The sequence below is a fragment of the Opisthorchis viverrini genome (assembly GCF_000715545.1).
Source record: "Opisthorchis viverrini unplaced genomic scaffold opera_v5_49, whole genome shotgun sequence".
Classification (NCBI taxonomy): Eukaryota; Metazoa; Platyhelminthes; class Trematoda; order Opisthorchiida; family Opisthorchiidae; genus Opisthorchis; species Opisthorchis viverrini.
Window position 1 is genome coordinate 1,661,706 of NW_008751705.1, and position 11,567 is coordinate 1,673,272.

General features: G+C 47.8%; 1 protein-coding gene across 1 annotated transcript in view; it reads left to right on the plus strand.

The window, feature by feature from the left end:
• Nucleotides 1-10,460: 10,460 nt before the first annotated feature.
• T265_13256 (hypothetical protein) overlaps nt 10,461-11,567 on the plus strand; it is a gene marked incomplete at both ends in the record, with an annotated part of 41,636 nt that continues 40,529 nt past the window's right edge. Inside the window, 2 exons of the mRNA XM_009167957.1 lie at nt 10,461-10,585; nt 10,639-10,832. Coding sequence (XP_009166221.1) covers nt 10,539-10,585; nt 10,639-10,832 — 241 coding nt within the window. The remainder of the gene's footprint in view (nt 10,586-10,638; nt 10,833-11,567) is intronic.

The window sequence follows — 11,567 nt, forward strand, 5'->3', positions numbered from 1 at the left end:
CAGTCCGGCATGTTTGTGAATACTGTGAGGCGAATTCAGGGCTGGATTCAATAATTGGTCTTACGATTTGTTTAAAAATGGCAATTAAACAGGATTTATTATGGAAGGATCGCCGAATGTAAGCGCAGAGCTTGCGAGCTTTAGCCACCCCGTACCTAACATTTTGGTTGAAGCTTAGTGTACAGGAATACCTAAGGCCTAGGTCTCTCACTTCGGGAAGAGTAGGAATGGAAAGACCGTTAATGGTAAGCGTCCCAGGAGTGATTTGGAACCAATATGACAGGGCTTGGTGTTTTGGAACAGCGAAAGATATGACAGGGGTGTTTTGGAACAGCGAAAGAAAGACAGAAGTTGGAAGACCGGAGTGATAAAGAGTTTAAGTCAGACTGAATGTTAGGAAGGAAGGAAGCAGAATCACCGGCCTTAAACGTGTAAGCTATCTTAATGTCGCCAGCAAACAGAAAAAGGGATCCATGGGTGATCGAGTCGGTGACGTTATTAACGTATAGTAAAAACAGTGGAGGGCCAAGCACACTACCCTGAATAACTCCACTGGTAATGGAGAGGGCTGAGGAGCAGATATCCCCGATTTTGGTGGCCTGAGTTCTACCAGTGAGGTAAGAAGCGAACCATCGCAGTAGTGGGCCACCAATCCCCGTAGTTTGTAGTTTGTTGAGGAATGCCCCGTGGGGAAATTGGTCGAAGGCCTTGCGAATATCAAGGTAGATAAGGATAATACACAGTCCGGTATCGTAAGCGGACGAAATATGATTGAAGAAATCAACCTGGCATGTGTTAGCTGACCGCCGTGCCATAAACCCATACTGCCGATTGCTAAGGGTTTTGATGGCGAGCAGGTATTCCATGACAGGAATTTTGATGAGGCGCTCTAGGGTACGAAGTAGTAAGCAGGTGTGGTGGATGTCACGATAGCTGGCTAGAGCAGTTCGTGGACCTGACTTATAGTGTGAGACAACCGTAGAGTGCTTCCACTGACTAGGGACTGTGCCAGTGATAAGGGAGATATTGAAGAGATTAAGGATGAGGGTGGGGACGTCCGGGACACCAGCTTTTAAGATAAGCGAACGGATGCCGTCAGTGCCAAGTAACTGGAGTCTCTAAGGCGGGTGAGAGACGGAGTTACATCAGACAAAGTAACAGAGAGTGTGCAGAGGTTGGGGCTTGTCTCGTTAACAGATGTGGCCACTTCATAGCCAGGTGGGGAGCAATATGTTGATAGAGTCGAAGGGGAGGGAATATAGCAGCTAGCGAAGTAGGAGTTTAGGGATTCCACAATGTCAGCAGGGTCACACAGAGGTTTACCGTCAGCGGCCACAATATTTGAAACTGCAGATGAATTTGAGAAGCAACGACGGCGAAAGAGGCGCTCCAGCATCTTAGGCTGTAGAAAATGGACTAAGGCGGTGGACTCCTCACGCTTTTCGAGGCCGAGTTTGGCCGTGTTAATATCAGTCATAAGTTTGTTGAGTGCAATAAGGAGGGGGAGATCATGGGATTCAAGGAATTGCCTACGATACTTCCTGAGTTTATGGCGTGTAGCGAGTAGTCGTGTGGCTTGATGACAACCGTAAGCATAGGAAGCTCGTGTGGGAGAAACTAGGTATAATGACGATAGTAAGTTGCCCTAAAATATTTTAGCCACATTTTGCGTGTACCAGAGAGAAAGAACTCGTCCCAGTTCTTAAGGCGCAATGAGAATGCAAAGGCTTCAAGAATGCCCGGGGAAAGGATGAAAGAGGTTAAAGAAGTGTAGCTGAAGGTAGAGTACTTGTCCAGCTGCAAGTTACAACACAGTGGTCGCTGTCAGAAAACTTCGGACCAGTTGCAGCGGTGGGACACAGATAGCCGTTGACGATAGCAGTGTCCAGGGTGTGGGTACCACGTGTTGGTTGCCTTACAAGCTGGGACCAGCCTTCGACATTAAGTAGGGTAGGCAGGAGCGAAAGGTGCAAAGGGGAGTTTTGTTGAGTCCACGCAATCTCAGGAAGGTTGAGATCCCCATCAATTAGTTTGTTCGGGTGAGGTAGAGCTTGAGTGCGAGAAAGAAGCGTAGATAGACGATTAATCGAGCTAGTGGAGTGTGGAGGGGCCATGTACAAACACCCGAGGATGAACGATGGATTATCCCGACAGGCAGAAAGCCAAACAGAGTCTGGAGTGTCCGCCAGTAGTGGATCGTCAATAGTGGAGACTTCCATATCAGTTCTGGTGCATATGAGGCAGCCACCTCCGCAGCGGTGGGAACGATCAGAACGGAAGAGAGTGTATCCCGGTAGGGAGATAAGAGCATCATGTGTGCTAGGAGAGAGCCACGTTTCTGTGATGCAAATGGAGGTTGGACAAGCTATAGTGGAGATAGCTTGGATGGAGTGCAATTTAGGTAAGAGAGTGCGGGTGTTGATTAGAACGACAGAAAGTTTGCTAGCGGGGTGGGGGAGGTGGGTAATGTGGCTAGCAAGAAGTTGACAAGCCCAGGGAGGTCAGTATGGAATGGATTAGAGACAGGGGAATCGAGGGTTCTCGAGTTAGTGGGCGAAGTAGGACCAGGTAAAGATAAGTGAGAATAAGATGATGGGACGTACCGCGATGGGTACCGAGGCAGAGTTTGGGTGTCAGGGGAGGTAGCGGAGTTCCATGGACAAAGAGTAACAGGCTGGGTCGGGCAGTCGTTTGTAATACTGTAATCGACATAGTCAGGAGGTGATACCGTGTGTGGTAGCTCAACAGAAATAGCGGGATTTAGGTCACGCGGGGTGGAAGGGCAGGAGAAGTATTTAAGAGACAGGGAATGAGAGGGTAAAACAGGGGCACCGAGAGGTCGGGTGGATCTCTTTTGTTGAGCCTTCAGCTTCGAAGCATAGGGGGCGGAGGGAACGAGTAACCAAACTGGGGTGATTGGAGGAGATGGAATAAGAGATTTATGGTAAGAGGTACAAGGTGAGGAGAGGGGACATGGTGCAGTGAGGAAGTTAGTGGTATAATCAAACACTCTGGGATGGGTGAGCTCCGTTGGGAGTGAGCAGAAATCCTCTGCGTTGGCTGTAGTTAAAGGGGGTTCGGAGTGGTAAGTCGATGTACAGCTAAAGGTCGTAGAGGTGGGGGTGCACGTGTCTTCGGATGGGGCGGAGGCTGTGGTGGAGTAGATAGTGGCTGAAAAGGATCCAAGGCATATAGTACGCAGGTTTCCAGAGGGGCGGAACTTGATAGGGTCTAGGATTACGTAACGGTAGTTGTGGTATAGAGACCCTGCCAGGGAACTGAGTAGCACGGCTAGAGGGGCTACAGATGTGATTATGAGGAATCACGGGTTTAGTCAGGTTTGTAGAAGGGCGAAGAGTAGGAGCTCGGAGAGTTGGTACAGGAGAAGGGGTCACAGTGCGAGGCTTGGACAGAAGGTGCTTGAGTCCAAGGAAGCGCTTTGGTGGATAGACACGAAGCGTCATTAGGTCAGGAGGTCTAGAGTGAGAACCTGTGCTATCATTCTCCACCACAGCCTCATGTGTGGGCTGATTAGTTGCCGTATCTCTTAAATCAGCAGTCGATCTCGTTGGCGTGGTGGAGGTCAGAGGTAACATTTGTGGATGCTCAGAGATAGGAGTGGAGGGCTCATGGTCATGAGCGTGGGGTACAGGACCTGGGTCCAACAGACAGCTTTGTGTGGCATTGTGGCACTCGTCAGCGCAAGTACTGGTGGGTGACGATGCAACAGGTTCCGGTGACTTTTTGGTAAGCTGTCTTTGCATTCTTGTACGAGCAGCTTTAAGTTTTAAGGTATGGAATTTTTTGGTAGATGAGAGAAGAGTCCGGGCTGCTATCAGACGCGCGGCATCTTTTTCATCCCGGAATTGCATTACTATCGGGCAGCACATGGATGGATTCGACTTCCGGAGTCGCCGAGCTTTGCATATGGTGTCCCGCATGCCACATGCATTCAGGATGGCAGTTTTGGCATGTTCAAGTGGGATTCGATCGGATGCATTGAATATTAATACTTGATACCGGCATTCGATGCGTTGACTAATCTCAGTAGCTATGGTGTCAATAAGAAGTGACGCTTTTTCTAAGTTTGTTTGATTGCATGTTGCGTCAGGATTCAGAAGGCATGCAATCGATTGTAGTGTCCGGAGGGAGGACATTTCGTTCTCCATTTGGCGCACGCGTGTTTTGAGATTTTCTAGGTCATTTAGGACTTCAGAACCTACTGGCAATGGTGAGGGAGTGTTGCCGGGTTGAGGAGGCAAGGATATGTCATTTGAAACAACTGAACAACCTAAGTTTGCCTGGGATGCTGTCTTTGCCGGCTTCGGGAGGTGAGGGGGTTGAGAGCTGGATCTTCTGGATCTAAACCGCTTCTTTGAACATGCCGGGAGGATAGCTGATGGGGATTCGAGGTCTAGCGACCGCTTTGATGAAGACGGGACCGGTGACATAATGAGAAACTTCGGAGCAGGTTGAGGAATGATTTATTTGGTGGAATACAGTTGAGAGTTCTAGGGTAGTAAGAGAACTATCGATTGTATTAAGATAGTCACAGTCAGTCTCAGAAACCTATGTGGGCTGGTAGTTCAGATAGGACTGTGGAAGCGTGGAACAGTGGCGGAACGTTGGACGGGAGCACTATGTAGATGAGGACTAAGCACGCTCTACAAACTGGGGCTAGCACTAATTAGGCCTACTAGAGAAATGAAGGCCTGTTTGGCACCGTGAAAAATATCTATCCAGTATAAAAAAACCGGTTAAAGACCTATGGATGGGCTAGAATAATGAAAAAATTCTACAACACCTGACCTTGAGATTTTGGTTTCGCGCCGCTAGTTGCCTCTAGCAACTGGTATATCTAGATTTTGTTGAGGCATTCGAAGCTGCTAACCGCAGATAAAGGAATATTGAAACATATTCTTCTTGGTTTCTGTACGGCTATACGCAAAATAATTAGAAATCCATTTTTATGAACCACCCGAATATCTCCCGGCGCATTTAAGCATACATTATTGAACCAATGTCTCCCCCGGGAACCACGAAGAAAATGTCGTTAGTGCCCTGTTTCTAAGATCCACACGCGATGGCATGAGCTAAACCGCGGCTGTGAATCCGTTATGCGATGGTTATTCCTAACCTACTTCTTTGTCTACTACCAGAAAAGCAGCCACTAAAAAGTACCACTAGGATTGCTTATACTCCACCAGACAACCCCGCCCAAAATTGTACTATGCGAATAGATTTTCACAAGACGATCTTCGAACGGCTACCACAATGAGAGACATTCTTATCCATACGTTTGAAAATGACTTTATATAGCATCTTAGCATCAACCTGTGTCGTGAGGGACACAAAATGGTTATAAATACGAACGCAATTACGAAAAGGTACGAATAGCCTGAAACACAACACAAGCACAAAAATTGCGCCACCAAGAGTCCGGAGCTGCCGAACAGTAAGCGCATGCGCCACCATCGCCTTACTGATCCGTTGCCGCTTTCCACCGAAGTATGGATGTACCTTGAAGTTTCAGCAAGTTAAAATTCAAGGCAGTCACATACACCCCATATCCAAAAATCGTCAGGCCCCCTTCATTTAACCAAGGGTATGTCATACACGTGAATTCAGCGCGGGATTAACGGTCATTTCCAGCCACCGGGTACCTCTGAGATGCTCCCAGCGATTTAAACGTGCTTCACTCCCATTCTAAGTACGTATAACTCCTTTGCGCTGATCGACTGAAAGACCTTAATCATAGGCAGATGAAAGGCACACTCACTTTGACGACCAGCTAGGGGGGAATATTTTGGAGCACATTTCAGGATCGCCATTTATGTCTTCCCTGCTTCGTCTTCCTTGCTTGCCGTGTCAAGGCTTCTAAGGGCCCTTACTTTTTCGCTCAACGCAACAGTCTTGAGGTTTTCCTCGCTTAAGGAAATTGTTTCCGTTTGATTTTGTTTGGGAATATACTCAGAGGGCTGTTACAACTTTGCGTATAGGCGAAATGGGCTACAAACTCATAGACTAAAGCGACTCATACACTTGAGCGCACTAGCTCAACACACCGTGGCATCACTTCACGGGTTCACTGCTTCACTCACTTTGGCCACTTATCGTAACTACTGCCTCCGTGTGTATGAGCGACGCTGACGGACGTCATACTCAAAACTGTGCGCAATACAACTTATCTTTGCTATCTATAGTAAACACCGAGACAGCACATATCCGAGCAAGGCCTTGACTATGCTTGATAGCCTAATTTGGCGGCCTGCTCTACTCATCACTGTGCTTGGAGCCGCCTAACTTGGATATTTATCGTATCCGTTAGGTCCGTGTTCATGTGCATAGTAGATTATGAAGCGTTGATTATGCGCATTACCCGAATCCAACGAAATTCTTCATACTCATACTGTACGCGTTTTGCTTATCTTTGCTGTTAATGATAAACCACAGGTCAGTATTTATGCAAACCGGTGAGCCGTGGCCTCACCTATGCACACAAACGTAATCTGACGGCGGAAGGCGAACACCGTACTCAACTACACGCGTTATTGCCTACCTTGGCTACTATCTCTAACTTCAAGGCTAGTATCTATACGCGACGCTGATTATCAGGCTTTAGCTATCCACGGTATCCTAATCCGACGGCCAACGATGGCCCTTCATGCTCATAATTGTATGCGTGAATAATGTGCCGCCACAATTTCACGAAAATACCTTGAGCAAATTGCGTTTTTATTCGTAGGCATTGCCATTACAAGCGTAAGTGATAGCTACTCCGGTTATCGTTTTCTGAAAATCAAGTTCAGGGAAAAACGATTCGGAAAGAGAAAATTTACCAGCAATCAATTATCGATAGTAGCATTTAAGCATCTTAATGTGGTGAAAATATGATGCACGTGGGGGGTTTTCGGGAGCTGTATTGTTCATTCTCACATCACCCTCGTTTTGAACAGTCGTTCTCCTGTCCTGGCGCAATTATTCATGTGAACCCACAACAAGGGTTTGGAAGCACTGGACTCGAATTTCGCTCTTGTTAGAACTCATCAGCAGTACATATCCAGTGGCTGTGCCCGGTGTTTGAGTTGTTGTGTGAATTCAGATGCGTCCAAGGTGCGCTTGTGGAATAGTGGTAACACGTTCTTCTTGCGTGTTAGATGTCCGGAGTTCCAACCCGGTACGGCCATGTAATATGGACTGCTGACGAGCTCTAACAAGAGCAAAACTCGAGTCATGTGCTTCCCCCTCTGGTGTAGATTCACATGAATAATTGCTTCAGGACAGGTGGACGGCTGTTCAAAACGAGAGTGATGTAAAACTGAAGTGATGAAAATTAATTTGCTTACTCACTTAGTGCTTTGTTATTCTCATTATCGGGGATGAGGGATTAATTTCCACCTGTTCGGGACCGCCCGGTTTCATCGACTCAGCATTTGACGCAAAGCAATGTGAGGCTAATGTGGGGTAAACGAGGCTGGCGTACAGGTGGCTCCACTTTTTGGGGATGGTTGACACCCGAACTTAGCCATGAGTTGTGCCTTCGAGGTCACAGAGCAATCAGACAGATTCCCCGTCAACTTGGGATTCGAAAGCAGGGTCCATAAAACGTGCACTTGTAAATAGGCCCCAAATTTGCGGCCTCCATTTGCTCGGAAGTTGAGCAAAATAGTTTTATTCCGACTGCCTTACCTGGCCGCTAAGCTGGGCCTTTATGGACCGGTCGAGATCGACATCAAATCAAGCTCTTTAAATTAGCCGCGTTTGCGCGACGGACCGGCAAACAAAGAGAATGGTTTAACTGATGCGTGCGCACCCACCTGATAGACGAACCTGAAGATTTTCCCCACATAGTTGGCAAGGCTCGCTGCTGCAGCAATAACGGTGACGCGCTAGTGTCTTTCACGGATATCAGCAATTAGCAGAATCCGTTCGCTGGCCAAAGAGACCGCAGCGTGCAGCGTCCTCCGACGTAGAAGGCTGCCTTTGTTGGGAACGGTTATCCTCCGACACTGGGGGCTGTGCACTGCTTGAATTTCGACGCCACACCAGCTGCGTTTGATGATCAGATGCTTCATTCATCTAGCAGACTTGCGTGGTTCCCATAGCCTCAGCTAGATAACCAACCGTTCTAGCTGCTTGTGAAGACATTATATCGATGACGGCTATGGCTTTGAAACCAGAGATAGAAGTATACCTCTTTCTGGTGGGTCATATTCAGCAAACCACCGTTGATGGGTTAGAAATTGACCTGCACACTGTATGTTCGATCAATCAGCTTACATCAGTGGTGTCTGAATACCCGGAATAGATGCACACAGGGTACCCACATAGTTTGGTGGAAGGTGTACGTGCAGGTTTCGGCCGATGTGTTAACCATCTGAGGACATTTTGTGGTTTGTACCACAAGCTGACTGTTGCTAACAACGGGCTTCTCACCTTGAAGCGATCTGTCTGATGGTACATCAGATTTTGCGTGCACATTTCAATGTACCTGAGAACTTGATTGGCGGCGTCCGTCGTCGTCTGTGAAACTATAAGCATAGTGTGGCTGTCTCCCTCGCGGCTTTGCTGGTGGTCAGAGTAATAATTGGTGTGCACATAATACTCGTACATGAACCATTCGCGGTGCTGAGAGAGCTTGTGCATGGCGTACTCCAGGATATTGGCGGGATGCACGCGCTTCTTCAAACGCCCGTTAGCGTCCTCCAGGCTGTTATTGGTCACATTCCCAGAATGTACTTACCCACACTGTGCATGAATAGCTCCCTATCGGGTGATGTACAACCAGTGGGCAGTCAGGTAGGAGAAAAACCCTGGTTTGGTTCCCCACAGGATCTGTAAATTTTGGTAAAACCTACGCAAACAATGTTCGGTGCACCGCCTCATGCGTTATCAAAGCGAGCTATGCGGTGAAATTGTGCCAGCTGCGATTAGAAACCGTCTACATAAGTTGCGGCAACGCCATGGAACGCGTGTGCGTTTGGATGGCTCGCCGTTTGCGAAAATAGCACAGCATTATATCGCAACCGAACACATTTTGGCAACCCGCATCTGCGAGATCATCTAGTCCATGATGAAAGTTTTGACCGAATACTGCTCATCCATCGTATCCTTGAACAAGCAGAACAATCTGCGCAAAGACACACAATGCTTGCTTTGAACGAAGGCATAAATTACGTGTCAACCGAGGCCCGTGGCATCCGTCACAAGGAATGTATATAGCTTGTACCTTTGCAGTGAAATTCAGGGGCCCGTGAATTATTTACCCATGACGGTCGGCCCCGCGCGTTGTAGCAACGTTTACTACGTAGGGAAACGTCAGTCTTCTGCGTTCCAGAAAAGCACAGGTGGCTAAAACTGCCACGTCCCGATTCCACCAGTAGTATGCGACCACGTAGTCGAGCTTGGATATGATGGATGACATTCCCCCTAAAAAATCAAATGGTAACCACCGACACACCTAACAATGGAGGTCGCATTTGACGCGATACTTATTAAGTACCCTTGCGAAATGATCAGTGATGTGTTTCCGAATCGCCGACGACGGACCACCATACATCAAAAGGGCACCACAATGTCTTAATTCATCGTTTGTCGGGCTCCGGTAATTGAAAGCCTGTCAGAGAGCCTGTCAGAGCCTGTTTGTGCCCCACTTGGTAAGAAGTAACCATCAAGTAGTCGCAGTACCGGAGAGCATGGAATCTTTCCAGACAATCAGTGCAAAATGTGCTGCCGAGTGCACAGAAATAGCCACAAACATACTGGGTGCAGCGAATTCTACGGCCTTGACTTTGTTTGCAGGGACGTCTGCTACAACGGCAGAATGCTTTTTCATATACATGTAGCGAACTGCTGCTCTTTTTGGGGCTTACGAGGACGAAACCCACGAAATTATTGGTCACGTACTCTCTCAAAGTAAGGTGAAACGCACTGAAGGGAGAAAACGTAGACGGGATAACCTTCCAACAAAGTCCCTCAATGAGCCTTAAATAGGTTCAAACAACTTTCACCAAAACTGTGGCCGCGTGGGGAATGGCCCGAATACTTACCGTCAAATCCTGAAACTTTATGTTAAAGTTTTCCTTTTTCGAACCACGGTCCAGGACAGGGCTTTGCAAACTACGCAAGTAAAAGCGTTCCAGTCAACGCTCCGTCCCTCGTGCGAAATATTTAACCCTGCCACTAACAGATACCACAGGAGCGTTGCCAAGAGATCTCGAGTGTGAACCATTGTGAGGCACCCTTGTCCCTTAAAAGCCGGATACAGCTCCAGGCAGATTTTGCTGGTCAAAATGGTACGGAAGGCGAAGTGGTTCCAATTCGGTGGACTAGTGAGGAATGGTGAACTGCTGAATATGTTCACTCAAGGACTCGTAAGCCCATCATTTTTGACCGTTAGAATATTGGACCAATGAGCACTCAGTATTTGCGCTGTCCGCCTATCTCCGTACGCGCCGAACGCCGAGTCCGGACTGTGAAGGCCCCCTTCACTGCGCTCTCCACTCTCCATCCATCTCGTGTATGATATTTGGTCTAAAATGACTGTTGAAGGGGAGGAAGTAGCAATAAAATATATACATAATTCGTAAGGACCGTTTTGTAACTTTAAAACCCATTAAGTATTGCGATGGTCACCAGCTTGCCTGCCGATGCCGATCTCAACTCAATGCGTTCCCAAGTCCTCGAGTTATGTCAATTTAACAGGGGCGAACCATTTACCCTGAAGTGGATAGACGAAGAACAAGATCCTTGCGTTATATCATCCGACAGGGAACTCAAAGAAGCTGTTCGTTTGTACAAGCTTAACAAAGAGTGTCAGATAACCGTTCTCGGTAAGTCATACTTGCGTTTTCACGTACGCACTTCCTTTGAAAGTGAACTTTTGCGTGAAAATACATATCCTTTCCGGATTAAATTCACTCCTCGACCTCAATGCTGCCTAGGTAGATGCCTTTATTGATAGACCGTTGTGTTTGCGGCGAATTAGTGTTTATGTTCAAAATATTAAGATATACCGCACCTTAATTTAGATTACATCGTATCATGAAGGAAACCGTCAACCGTTCTTTAACGTGAGTTCAAGCGCTTGCTCTCGTGTCTATGAATTCCTTGGCGGGTAACACGTAGGAGGTTTACGACTGCATATGTTCTCTCAAGCGCCACCGAGCTCCCGGTCCAGATGACCTTCCACCCGCACTGTTCAAAGACGGGGGTGAAGTCCTCAGTCAGCGCTTGTCCGATCTGTTTGCTTGCATTTGGGAAAAGGAGTCTGTCCCAGACAACTGGGGAGAATCGGTGATAGTGCCGGTGATAGTGATAGGAGCGCGTAATGAGTGTGGTAACCACAGGGGTATCAGCCTGACCCCGGTTGTAACGAGACTGTTGGCGTCAATTGTGCTTCGTCGCCTTACGGTGGCCCGTGAGATACTGACTCGAGAGCAACAAGCGGGATTCCGGCCTGGTAGGGGTTGTGTTGAGCAAATCTTCGCACTGCGTCAGGTGCTAGAACAACGCCATACGTATGAGCGACCCACGATTCTAGTATTCCTGGATTTCCGAGGCGCATT